The 14,602-nt window shown below is 36.5% G+C and overlaps 1 protein-coding gene across 2 annotated transcripts; it reads right to left on the reverse strand.

The window, feature by feature from the left end:
• Positions 1–856: 856 nt before the first annotated feature.
• serpinb1 (serpin peptidase inhibitor, clade B (ovalbumin), member 1) lies at positions 857–4,353 on the reverse strand. 2 transcript variants are annotated; one of them, XM_052586939.1, is made up of 7 exons: positions 4,191–4,353; positions 3,623–3,801; positions 2,224–2,361; positions 1,974–2,091; positions 1,710–1,852; positions 1,407–1,574; positions 857–1,314 (listed from the first exon to the last, which is right to left on the reverse strand). In XM_052586939.1, exons 2-7 carry the CDS (start codon positions 3,788–3,790, stop codon positions 907–909), a joined length of 1,143 nt encoding a protein of 380 aa, XP_052442899.1. In that variant the 5' UTR covers positions 3,791–3,801; positions 4,191–4,353; the 3' UTR covers positions 857–906. The 2 variants fall into 2 exon arrangements, with proteins under 2 accessions (XP_052442899.1, XP_052442900.1); XM_052586940.1 differs by having other exon boundaries at positions 4,096–4,253.
• Positions 4,354–14,602: the final 10,249 nt, after the last annotated feature.

Genomic DNA, 14,602 nt, shown 5'->3' on the forward strand with positions numbered 1-14,602 from the left:
AACCGTAGCAAACCGGTGTGCACCGTTTTGCTACGGTTTCCGATTTGAACGAAACGCTTTCTGGAAACGCGGTGTAACAAGTGGCCTGTCCTAAATGGAACCTTAAACCCTCACAGTCTTAACCTGCTTTCTGGAATACCCCCTAGATCTGCCTCCATTTTGTTAGAAACGCCCCAACTTCCAAAGATCCAATCAATTCCCCAAGGACGAAATCAAGTCTTTCACTCGGAGAGGTCACAGTAGCCTAAAAAAACAAAAAAACATCGCCACTTCTGTTTCATGTCGACTTTAAACTTAAAGACCCTATCTAACCGCTTATATCATTTATTTATTGTAATGCTTATACTTTTTTAATAAAAAGCGGTTGCAATATGAAAAACACATATTCATCTCTATAACAATAAAACATGTAACACTTTTATTTTACTACCAAATTAGGCTACATGTAATATGTAATTAATTTAACTTAGCTACACCACATTCCTCTGCATAACACGATTTTTGGACATGTGAGTTCCTGAACATGAATTATGGGATACTCTGTGTATTAGTGTGTTAACAGCTGTGTTACGTTATTCTTTAGCAAACAAAGATGTCAGCCTGCCTAATGACTGCTTCATTTACTTTTTTTTTGTCCTAGCTAGAAAATTTGCAAAATAATTATTGTGATAGTCACTAAAAGCATTACCGAGAATGTGTTGCATTAGGTAAGCCATCATTTTCCAACTAAATTTGAACTCTAAATTAGTTTTCTCATCTCAGTCCAAAGCCAAGACATTATTTTTGTGTTGCTGTGCTCTTAAAAACAAAAGAAACAGGGGGAAAAAATACAAAATGTGAATTACTGACATCTAAATACTAGTATTTAACCTTTATTTTGGTGTTAGACAGACAAACATCACATATTTAAGATGGGCCTCTGAATCTGCCAAAGAAGAGGATGCTGTTGGTGGGATTGTGCCTGATGAAGAACAAGAAGGGGTGATCTGCCGTGAAATGCTCCTCTCGTAACATACAGAATGCCACAATGGCTGCAGTAGCGGCTGCTGCCTCTGTGCCTTCTTCATTTACATCCACAAAGGCCTTGTGGGCCACTGCCGAAAGGAACAGGCCACCCTGACTGCTCATGCCTGTCAGATCAGCCTTTGTGTCCTGAAACACAGAGCTCATCCCCATCCCCATCAATATTTCTGCTAAGGAGCTCTCAACCTCCAGCTTGAACTTTGGCAAGTGGACTATAATCTCTGTGTGGGTGTCCATATTATTTCTGTTGGTCCATTCATGCAGCTTGTCAAGGGTCAGCTCACTCTCCAGCTGTCAAACACATGTGCACATGAGTCTCTGAATATACACAAAATTACAACATTTTCCAGTCAAGCAGATCAGTATGAAAACTTTTTGCTGACCTTATGAAGAGGGTCAGAGCCATCCTGACTTTCCTCAGGAAGAAGTATCAGCATGCTGAGCTCCTCCTTTATGTATGGCAACTCCAGCACTTGCAAGCGGTGGTCATAGACATAGTTGAAGGGGAACTTTTTCTTCTGGTACATCATTTGCACTGTCCTGCGCTCATTCTGATGGAATATAAATACACATACCAATGTGAAAGTGAACACGAAAAAGAGTATGACCCTCTATGAAGTAGATATGATTTAGTATGCTTTGAGTAAATACATGCCACTGCATTTTACTATAGTTTGCATACAGACCTGGTTAATTTTAAATGGCATTTCTTTAGTGTCTTGAGCATTAAATTTCTGTAGCCAGTTGCCTTTGAAGTAGATGGCATTAACCAGAGCTAGTCGGGTCATTCCGGTCACCATTCCAGGTTTGATAAGGTCTTTGATTTTATCTGAAAAATACAAGTTGACTGACTTTACATCTGTACTTAAAAAAAAAAAAGATATTCTAGCAACAGGTCCAAACTGATTCTTTAATCTGAAATTGAACTGTTATTGAACTGCTCTTCTCACTCTCTGTCTGCTCTTCCACCCATTTGTTAATGAGCTGTCGTGACTCGTCAGATGCTCCAATGAAGTCCACAGCCTGAAGGTCAGCATGGTACAGCTTCAGAGTGGAGTCCAAATACTCCTGCAGGACATATGACAACAATCATCAAGAATGACCTCTTAATTGAGAAGTTAAACAATAATGGATGGAAAAGAATATATGTCTTAGGTTTAGCTTCCAAATGTCTTTTTGTTAAAGGCAGAATTAACTCACAGGTAAGAAGCTGAAGGTTTTCTCTCCGTAGATACGGTTGGCCAGCCTGAGGATATAAGAAGCTGATGGACTGTTGATTGCTGAGGTGAGGCTCTCAAAATGAGAGTGAACATCAGAGACTGAACTGAAGGACAAAACCTAAAAAGAGAAAGAAGTTCACATATTAACTTGTTTACACAGGAGAGACTTTACTAATAGTTTACAAAGTTTGTCATATTTTTATTTTGTTATATATATAATTATTATGTATTACTCTTTTATTAAAAAAGAAAAAAAAAAAATGTCCATGGTATGTAACAGAATAAGCTAAGGGTGTGCACTAAAGAGCCTGTTCTGAGCAGATTTATCACAAGGAGTAAACTAAATGTCAGAGTCTGAAGTCCTTTGTCAAAACAAGCGTTCACATTCATTGTCTAGTTGAGTCTGAAATTAAAGCAAATCACAGCAGCAAGCTCAGGGCACGCACAAGTTGGCTTTTGTGGCTAAAACCTCAGTTGTTGTTTTTTCTTTTCAGATCTGGATGGATTTTTCTGTTGTTTTTTTTTAAGCTCCTTCTAATAGAGCAGCTTTAAAGAGAGAGAGGTATGTGCAGCTGTAATCATTTGTTTATATTTGTTTACACTACTCTAGCTCTCCCTCTCTCTATTGAGTTAGCCTACCACAGCCTGCATGTGCTCTTTGGCTAATCAAATGTCCTGCTATGCCTAGGTCTTCAATAAACGTCAAATGTTTTGCATTTGATTTCAGTCTAACCATGCAAATATACTTTCTAATAGATTGATGATGTATGGTTGAAGTCAGCATATAGCACTTAAGCGTTTAAGTAACTTGGAATATTTTCAATACTTCTATAGGTTAGTTAACATGTAACCACTTTGGCTATACAATAAACTATAGATATGCTATGGTATTCACTGCTTAAACTGAATGACAATATAAATCTGAATGAGAGCACATTTTCTGCATTAAGAAATTTTCTTGAATTCTTACCATCCATTGATAAGTAACTGAAATGACAAGAAGAATTCACTGAATGATAATGTCAACTCAAACTTTCACAGTTACCCAACAGAAATGAGTCATCATTTCGAGACAATCTATACATCTATATTTTCTCAACCCTAAAATGTATTGTTCGGCTGTGATAAATGCAACTCTGTTTTAAGCTCATACTATGAACAACTATTTACTCTTGGGCCTCACCCCATTTTTTTCTGTCAAACAGGGTTATTTTCTCTTCCTGGTTTTGGGTTATGGTTTTGTTTCCTAGCTGGATTTCCCAGTCACGGTTTACTGTAAGTGTGCAGAATGCAAACTATTTGTAGATTCACAACTGAAAAAAAAAAAAACACTCCCACACAGACCTGTTCTTGTTCTTCCAGATGCTTATACCCCATACCTTTTCCATTTCTTTGGCAGTGTCTCCTCGGGCTCCCAAGTAGACCATGCTGAGCGCTGCGCTGATGCTCAGGGGAGAAAAGAACATGTTTCCCGCAGCGTTGCTCTCGCTCAGAGCCCGATAGAGATCCAGAGCGAAGAGACTGTTAGCACGAGACAGACCCTCCATGACTGATCACACTGCGTAAAAAAGAACCCCATCATTTATGCAACCATCGTTAAAATCCATACAACCTAGCGCAATATTTTCACAAAAAGCAGCAAAGAGTATTGAGCAGATTTAGAGTGTAAACAATATGGTTTATGAATTGCCAGTGTTAGTAGCCTATACAAAAAACATCTTTAGACTGCTGTCCATTCTGATAATGTCCTTTTGTTTTAACATATTTAGCTAATAATATGCCCATCACCGTAAATATTTAGCTTGCGCGCAGAGGTTTGATTACTGTGAGAGAAACAGGAAGTTGCACGTACATTTGCGTTTATTCCAGTGGAAGCGTCACTCCAGTTCCGAGCACCTGCTTTTGAGAATTGAATGTGTAGCCTACAGATTAAGTATTATTACTTACCTTTTATAAAAGATGCTTGTCCCAAAAGAACATCTGAGTGAAAGAGAATCCTGCCCTAGAGTCATGCGCTATATAAATGGACCAGCAACGCCCATGTGCGCCCATAAAGTGCAGAACAAGCTAGACAGGTAAACTGTATGAGTTAGACTTATCACAGGTGAGTCAGTCTCATAACCCGACCATTTTATTACCTTTTTATGTGCTTCCCTTATTGTACTGCATATTGTGCAACTTTTTAACCAGCCAAGTTCAAAAGCGAGTGAAAACATTTGTTGGTAAGTTTGAGTGTGCTTTCTATGGAGAGGCAGAGAGAGTGGACAATAGGAAAAACACTTTGTTTTGTCAGCAACACAAGATGAATTCAATGAATGTGACAGCTCTGGACTAATCAGTTGGACTTTGTGCATAAAGGGTGAGTCACACTGGTGCATCAGAGGTTCTGCACAATAAAACCTTGTCAACGGCCTTTCACAATAGGCGCTGTGTTTGTGGAAGAAGTGTTTGTCGAAATGCTTCTTCACATCTGTAAAAAACAGGGTTAATTTTTTTCTTGAATGCTATCTTAAGCAAATAGACCAGGGGTGGCAACCCTGCTGAGTTCAGATCCAACCCTAATAAAAACTCACCTGCCTGTAGCCTCCTACGAACCCTTCAGACCTAGATAAGCTTGTTCAGATGTGTTTGATTAGGGCTGAGGCAAAACTCTTCAGGGCTGTGGCTCTCCAGGACCCACTTTCGCCACCACTGATATAGATTACTGATTCTGTCAAGTTACCTGAAGTGGCTACCTTAAGAGATAACGCCAATCACTTGACATTATAAAAAATTATGAATGAAGAAATCAGCTGCCTCATTATCAATGTCAGTATCATTTAATGGCACATTAAGTACAGATTGAGCTGAAGCTTGGACATTGTTCCGTTAACTTAAAGTTGCTCCTACACACACACCATTTCTTATTGTTATTATCAATGTTGAAAACAGTTATGCTGCTTAATAGTTTGTGTAATATTTTCTCAAGAAACTTTGTTGAATAAACATTTTATTTGAAATAGAAATCTATTGCATCATTATTATAAATGACTTTACTCTTACTTTTGATAAACTGAGGTGTCCCTGCTGAATAGCATTTTAATCAACATAAAAAAAATTGTAGCCTACATTTCGCAACTTCACTCAGTGACCTGAGTTTGATTCCTGTCTCGAGGTACTTTGTCAGTTCCGCTCCCCTCTCTTCTACCTGTGCTTTCCTGAAAAAATAAGTAAATAGGGTTAGTCTAACCTGAAATGAAACCTCTGTCAGCTCTCAAATCTCACTCTCCATTCCACTTATTTTAACAAGCGAGTCTGTGTTCAGTTACAGCAACAGATTTTGGTGTGAACCTGGACAGGCACATCAATGCACCATTTTGAGATATCCGAACATCAACACAACAGGGTTATGCAATATTTTTTTATTTATGGAGCAATGTTTAAAGGGCCCTGCACAATGACATTTGTAAGTCACTAGATGGCAGAATTACTCATTATTTGTAGCATGCAGGTTTATCTATAGAAAGGCATTTAAAAATGATGCACACATTTTTTTTATTTTCAATTCACTGTCATAAGAACTTACATATTTTTATTTTTTTTTACTAATTTGTTTTGCATAAGAACATATTTAATAATACAATATGTCCATAACAGGTGGAATAGCAGTTCTTGGTTCTATGAGCAGGATTCTGTGTACTGTAGATATGTTTTGTACACACAGACAGACAATCATTCACAGACAGACATATTCAAACACATACCATTGCTGCTCTTGAATTACACACAGACAGCAGCACTTACACGCCAGATTGAGGTTTAAATAAAACTCTTCATGTCAGCACCATGGTTTGCTATTTCCACACCTCACACTGCATGCCTACTTTCACCAGTGTGTGTGTGTGTGTGTGTGTGTGTGTGTGTGTGTTTGGTATTAATTAGCTCTAGTATGTCCCCAGAGGTTAGGTAAATCTGAGAACCTCCCTTTGGGGACATATGGGGACATCCGTTTTTGAGTAATAATGCAAAATGCAAATGTTTTCTGTAAGAGTTAGGGTTCATAAAATTATCATTGCATAACAATTAGCTTCATATAAAGCGATGTAAATCTATGGTATGCCCTCATTTAGATACTAAATTAAATATGTGAATATGTGTATGTAAGAAGACTTAGAGAGAATTAATCAGAAGGGACTAAAGAGTATAACATGGCTCCCTGAAAGAAGGGGGAATGGTTGGCTATGAAAATACTGTGTGTAACATTGCTCTGTAGCTGACAGACAGTCACGCACACACACACACACAGCTTCCTGAGTGTACCAGACATCTGCAAATGTACTGAAACACTTGCCCTACCAACACAGAAACACAGAGATACACTCAGACACATACAGTTTCCTTGACCTCATTCCCAGAACAACTAAAGAAGTGATGTTGAAAGCATAAAGAATGTTTAGATAATTATAAAACAACAACATTAATAAATTGTTATTAAACAGCAACAATAATCATTGTGATAATAATTATAGTTATTATAAATTAAACATTTTAAAAGCAAGCTTTCTGTTATGTGACCATAAAATGTTAGAACCCTTTTAAATGCATTACATGCTCATACAAGTTCATGAAAAGACAAGAGCAGCTGCAGTTTGGCTTTGATCCTGTTATTTTCAATGAGAACACAATCCATCATATACAACATGTGTGCCAGCCCATAGCATAGCTAACCTATATTCCAACACAATAAAGGAATCTTTATAGCTTTAACTACAGGGTGACAGAATAAGAAGAGATCCTCACCTGTTGAACTGCCACAAATGAGCCAAGGAGAACAGACTTTGACCTGGTTCTTCTGTCTGGTGGTCTGTCCCACTAGAGTTGCCATTCTCAAAGGCAGTAGTAGATCAATTGTTATTTATCTACAGATGTGGATTTGCCATATTGCCTACATTTGACCTCTACCTCGAACAGCATCATTGAAACTGCACTGTTGCAAAAATAGTGCACATTTAAGTCTTAAAGACTTAGTCCATGAGGTGGTTTCTCACTGACGGTTCAATCACAGCTGAAGGCTATAAATAACATGAGTGACAAGACAAAGGTTTATTAGACTCTAAGTCAGGGAACGGGCACTTCAGACTAAAATATCGGTTTATTTCCAAACATTTAAATTAATACTTAAAACCACAGTCTTAAAAGCATTTTTAACTTTGAAATATCAGTTTTAAAAATCATTCTGATGATACACTTATAAAAATGTCTGTTTTGGGAGTGACTTTGGTGAGCAGGTATGAAATTCTGCAAAAAGGGCAAATTGCTTTATGGCAGTGACACTTGTAAGGCTATTCACTTTAATTACAACAGTGATACGTTTAAGACTTTTATGACGATAACAGTAGGGAAGCTAACAATACATAAAATTTTATGCCTATTAGATTGTGTTTTATTAAGGTCTAACCTACCCCTTATAATAATGATATACCCCTTATTATTGTTGTACAGTGTGACAAAAATTACAATATTGATATGTGCATACATACAGTTGCTTAAAAATGTGTATTGACTCACCTATCTGGACAGTAATTCCTCCCCAACCATGCTGTTTGATTAATCAAAAAGTTATTTATGGGATTTTTGTTTTTTAACTGACAATTTTTAAATAAGTAAGCTGATTGAAGATTTTTTTTTTTTTTTTTTTTTTTTTACAATCATGAATTGATTATTCTCTTATTGACTTATTCTCCACACAAACACATACATATACACAGGAAAGGGGAACACATGGCACTGAAATTCCACACCCTCTACAATAACATGTTTAACCCCCTTCCCACTCCGTGCGCTTCTCTTATCCCCCCACATCCCTCCACCCCCACTGCACATTTACACTTGACTCATCTCTGACTTTGCTGACCCATTCCCACATCCCACAGTCTCTCTCTCTCTCTCTCTCCTTGCTTATTTGACTGTGTGCTACTTACACAGTGTATACTATGCTCACAAGACACCATGTTTGAGGCTGATCTGACCTAACATCCTTGATACAGACTGTGTTTTACAGCTAAAGGAAGAGAAAAGGGAAAACCTCAACTGGAGGGACTTGCCGACCCACTTAATTAAAGTAAGTGGAAACCAAATTACATATCACAGTATATTATATATATATGCTACAAAACACTATAATATGATGTACTGCAATCTTATATGCTTTTATTAAACGTAACTGCTGCTATGGTGTTTCATTAATCCTTAAACTCTATCAAGATGCATGTGGGTTGGTAAATGTTTGTGTTGAATCTATTGGTATAAGTGGAAAGTACATTAAAGTATGTGTAATTTTACACTCCACTGCTATTACCATTAGGTAGCTGGAAAAGTGATGGTGTTGATATAAGATCAGAGATTAAATGTTCCCTGGTGCGTCTATATGAGTACAAAATAGCTCAGCAAGCTTTATAGTCATTGTATTTCATTTCATTTTACAGACTAGCCACTATTCATCAGTAAATTTCAACCCATAGATTGTGATTTAAACTGAGATTTAAACCCATATGAAATATCCTTTATTTGGGCAGAGATTTAAGACAATCTTTCCTAGCTTCCAAACTTAAATGTTTCTTCTACCATATGTTAGCAAGTGAAAACTGTCAGTCAAAAATAATTAAGAAGAAGTGACGCCAAAGAAGTGATGTTCCAAGGAACAAGCTGCCAAAATCTCCCTGAGTTCTTGGCTAGGGGTCCAACGTAATGATATATTCTCTTAGGGCCCTATCAAAGGAACATCCTAACCCTAGAATCATATCTGATTTGTTTTAACATGTCCATTTCATTTAGTACCTTTAAGACAAAATCTGTTAATGTTCTACGCAGATTAAAACATTGACTTAATTTTCCATTAAGCAATGTTAACCTTTCTTAGGACTTCTACCAGTCTATCTTCTACTTCTACCTTGCATTCTTTTTTTGTTCCTTTTCCCCTCAAAATCCTCTTCATTTTATGTTTATCTATGAATGCCGTTGTTGTAATTTTTTTCAATTTATCAAGAAATTTGAATATTGAGTGATTATATCATAAAAACCATCTTCAAAACTGTGATTTCTTTTACCTCTCCAGGTACTTTGACATGGCATAAAGCTGAAAGTTATTTGTCACAGCAAGCAAGAAATATTAACCATTTAACATGCAAAGTGGCAAATCAATGATAAAAACAAAAAGCTAAGAAACCCCGAATATAGCACAAGCAAAATCTACAAGGAGAAGGGAAAACGATAGATTCAGTAATATAACCAGAATCAACATTGGCTTTTTGGTGGTGGTGAGAACTTAAGAGATATGAAAGGTTTTTAAACCGACCCAGACATGGTTTCTTACAGGTAAAATATTTTATTTAACCAACAAATAGCAATGTAACCTATAACAGTATAGTTCATTACATAGGGTTAGCTATTGTCAATGGTAATTTAACTTTAAACTGTGTAAATTATAAACCTATGGATCACCAATAGTGTATCAGCATCCTACTGTTTTTACCATTTCATTATATGGCACAAATAGTAAGAGTAATACAGCTCAGAATCCAGAAACTGTCTTTATGAGCCATTGAATCATTCACTGAACTGATTCATCCAAGAATGTGCTACCTTGAGTTGCTGTGTTAAATCATCTGTCTGTGTTAATAGTTTAAACACATTAAAATAGTTCAAATTAATGTCTTTAGCTGTAAAAAATAGTGCCCTTTCCACTTAAAATGAATCTCTTAAACCTGTGTTTTGGTTGCATCTCATACACAGAGGTGCAGAGCTGATAAACGGTAAACTTGTGTAACATCATTAAAAAAAAAAAAAAAATCTTCTATGTTTACAATTAATCAAGACTTAACCACTCAGATGACATATTTGAGTATATCAGTACCGCAAACTGAGCAGAGCCATATAATAAATGCTGGCAGTGATAATGCAGGCACAAACATTTTATTTTATGTAACTGAGATTGTCTTGAGATGTGCTGACAGAATGTCAAATAGCTTGCCTTTCCTCACTGTAGCATAAGCCATTCAAAGCCCTTTAATTGAGACTCTGTAACACTGCACCAGAGAATATAACAGCAAGGCCAGATCACAAAGTCACGCACCTATTACACTGGGGAAAAAAAAAGCCACAATATTGTGTTTTTAGATCCACCAATCCAACAACAACCCCCAGCAAAACAAAACTATTTGATAGGATTTGTTCACTGCTCTATATCAAAATATTACTGACTGGCATTATGGAAAAAGACCTAACATGAACCTAAAATACAGTGTGACAAAAGCTCTCCCAAACTAATAGAGAGGAACCAACATTCTTATGTCATTATAGGGAATAATGCTTCACCACAGGCGCCAGAGCTGATTGAGGCTTGTGTCTGGTTTGAAAATAGAGCGTTGTTCTTGTTGCTGGGGTGTCCCAGCCCCAAGGGGATCACTCCACTCTTGGACTTTCTGTTACCCCAAGGCATGCAGATGGATCAGCGTGCTATGCGCAGAATGGCATCTCAACTGATCCCTTGGAAAGAGAACAACACACTTAGTACTTATGACAGTATGTTGAGGTAGAGCTGATGTCTAAATGCAGCCTAGATCAATGGTGATAGATTAAGTGCATAAATTGAATGTGAAGCGACAAGCTTTTTTGTTACAAGTGACATATATATAGTTTAAATATCATATTGCAATCTATATTTTTAGTTTGATCTTCTTTTTGAAACCCAGTCCTTTTTTTAGTACATTGATGAATCATCCATCTTTCACAGTCACATTGTAGCCATTGTAGTCACACTTTTAAACAAGCTGTAATAATTATTTTGTCCATGTATGGAGAACAGTCTTTCAAACTGAGGGTGACCACTTGGCCTGAGTGTCTAAAGTTAAAAGCACAAAATGACTACCTGACCCCCATAAAGCTGCTTATAGCTGCTAACCTCAACCATTACCTACCCCAGACGTCAGCATTGACCTGCACCTGCTCACTGACCCAACACTCGTATTCAACACTCATACACACATCATTTTATACATTTACTACCAGTCTGTTCTTGTGTGTATTGTAGTCCAGCATAGAGACTATTCAGTGTAGACTTTTATCTTATAATAGCATTATTACTATGCTTCTGGGTGTAAACTTTCATATATATTATATATATAATATTCATATTATATATATTATTCTTTCAGTAATTAAAGCAAAAGGAGCCCTTACCAAGTATTGAGTACATACAGTAAATTAACATACTTCCCAAAAGGCCAACAATTCACTTACATTTTTTTTTTATTGGTCTTATGAAGTATTCTAATTTGTTGAGATAATGAATTAGTGGGTTTTTGTTAAATGTGAGCCAAAATCATCACAATTAAAAGAATCAAAGACTTAAACTACTTCAGTCTGTGTGCACTGAATTTATTAAATACATGAGTTTCACAATTTGAGTTGAATTACTGAAATAAATTAACATTCAAATTTTTGACATTCTAATTTATTGAGATACAGCACCTGTATATATATATATATGTAAAAAATTAAATAAAGATTTGTCACATTCAATAATTAATGTCTGTTTTCTGTAAGTTTGTGTATAAGTGGTTTTCACTGACTCTTTCTGCAGTTACATCGTTATGGCAGTAGGTGAGGGCAAACTTTATTTAAGTGTGAGTCATTCACTCATTTATTTTACCCAAAACGAATGCAGATTCATTATGAAACAAAACTAGTGACTTGCTGATTTTAAAATGGTATATCAGCATTCTACTGTTTTTACCATTTAATTATATGGCTCAGATAGTAAGGGTAATATGATAGCATACAGCTCTGAATCCAGCAGTCTTTGTGAGTCATTGAATCATTCACTGAGCTGATTCATTCTGAACCGATTCATTCAGGAATGCTCTACTTTGTGTTGCTCTGTTGAATAATCTGTGTGAATAGTTTAAACAGCCATTTTTGTGTTGGGTTAGCAACATAGACAAAGTAATGGCAATATTGTGTCTAAAATGTAACCTACTCATTATTAACTTGAGGTTTATTGAAGTGTTGTATCCGGTGTCATTAGTGGTTCAAAACTGTCTGTTATGCTGCTTATATTGCAAACTAGGGGGAAGTCGTCCAAACTAGGGGGAAGTCGTGGCCTAATGGTTAGAGGGTTGGACTCCCAATCGAAGGGTTGTGAGTTCGAGTCTCGGGCCGGACGGAATTGTGGGTGGGGGGAGTGCATGAACAGTTCTCTCTCCACCTTCAATACCACAACTTAGGTGCCCTTGAGCAAGGCGTCGAACCCCCAACTGCTCCCCGGGCGCCGCAGCATAAATGGCTGCCCACTGCTCCGGGTGTGTGCTCACAGTGTGTGTGTGTGTTCACTGCTCTGTGTGTGTGCATTTCGGATGGGTTAAATGCAGAGCACAAATTCTGAGTATGGGTCACCATACTTGGCTGAATGTCACTTCACTTTCACTTTCAAATAGTATTTGTTATCATTATTAATATTTTAAGTGTTTACTGAACTTTCTTAATCTTCTAGTCATTTATTCTACCTACACTATATTAATGAATTGAAAATCTTACACATTAACAGAAGCTACATCTTGCAAAATAAGGTGGATAGAAACAATATCAGTCTAATAAAGCTTGTGTATCAGAATCAGCTGACTTCAAGGCCTAGTGAGTTTTCCCCCATATTGATTGATTGGTTGATTGCTTTCTCTCTCTCTCTCTCTTTAGCTCAAAACACAATACAAAGTTTACTGCAGACAAGAAGAGGAAGTGTGCCACGTCTAGTAAAACAGCTGCTGCCCATCCATGTCCTGCATTTCATAACAACAGAACCATGGAGGGAGAGGAATCACGGGTCAAGGGACTTGGCATGGGTCAACTTGCATTTTTTGGCCAGCTTGAACGAGTAGAAAGAATGCGTTGCTACTGGGAGCTCAAACATGTCCAACTAAAGACCCTGGAGCAGGTAACTCTACAAAAGAAAAAAAGTTAGACACTGACAAAAATAAAAATAATAATAATTAAAAACTAAAATTCTGGAGGTTAATTTGAAAAAAAACTGATATTTTGGTTAGAAGGAATGCGTACACTACTGTTCAAAAGGTTGGGGTCAGGAAGATTTTTTATTAATATGAAAAAATACTTTTATTCAGCAAGGCACATTAAATTGATCAAATGTACTTTTGAACTTTTTATTTATCAAAAAAAAAAAAAAGTTCTAGTATTTCCACAAGCATTTTAAATCAGTTTTCAACATTGATAATAACAATAAATGTTTCTTAAACACCAAATTGGCATATTAGAATAATTGTGATGAAATTTAAAACATATTCAAATTCAAATACAAATACAGGTATTTTTTATTGTAACAATATTTCACATTATTACCTTTTTTTGCTGTATTTTTGATTAAATAGATGCAGCCTTGCGTGAGACTTCTTTCAAAATTGTTAAGAAATCTCTCGACCCAAAAGTTTTAACGGTAGTGTATAAGTTGCTGTATATTATTTGAAGGCAGTTGTGTTGTTTTAAATATGCCCATAGAGGGAGCTGTATTACCATGAATTACCCCCATTATAACTGTGAAGAAATTTCCTGTTTGTTTTTGTAAAATTAGGACATTATTATCTGTAGTATGTGACAGCATATCATAGTTCATTTGAAAATAATTACAAAATTCTTTCGTTGAAATACTTTCTTCACTTACAAGCTATGCCATACTTGTGGGTATTTTTTACTGAGATTGCACATGCACACGTTAACACGCAGTCCAACATACACATGCGATTTTGCCAAGGAAGACATGTTCCTGGATCAACATCTTTTGATGATCGTGGATCAACATTACTGTACAAAAATAACGACTTAACCCAGTCCCACCCCTAAACCTAACCCTACCCATAATTTATTCGTAAAATCAGAGGGAAATGATAGCTGATTCTAAGCCTAAAACAGATATTTCCTGAAAAGTTATACCTCAATTCTGATTGGTTTATTGTAATGTTGTTCCATGCCAGCACACTCCAAAACGTTTGTCATAAATATATTATAAACATTTATCAACTTTCAAAAAAGCAGTAAGGTGATGTATAACCTATCGTAAACGTGCAGTGGCACTGTATATGTTGTGTTTACTGACTGTCCAGAAGGGGGCGCCAGTTCATGTAATATTTTACCGCATTGCTTGCCTACTTGGACTCAATAGGCCATATAACTACAACTGTGACATTTCATATTAGTGATGTGAAACTAATGTGGTTAGCATTAAAAAAAATGATAATAATAATTTCTAGTGGGAATAACTCTTTAAACACACCTTTAAACTTACCATCTACCTGCTTGTAGTTGAGGGAAACCTG

Source organism: Carassius gibelio, chromosome B20 (assembly GCF_023724105.1).
Source record: "Carassius gibelio isolate Cgi1373 ecotype wild population from Czech Republic chromosome B20, carGib1.2-hapl.c, whole genome shotgun sequence".
Classification (NCBI taxonomy): domain Eukaryota; kingdom Metazoa; phylum Chordata; class Actinopteri; order Cypriniformes; family Cyprinidae; genus Carassius; species Carassius gibelio.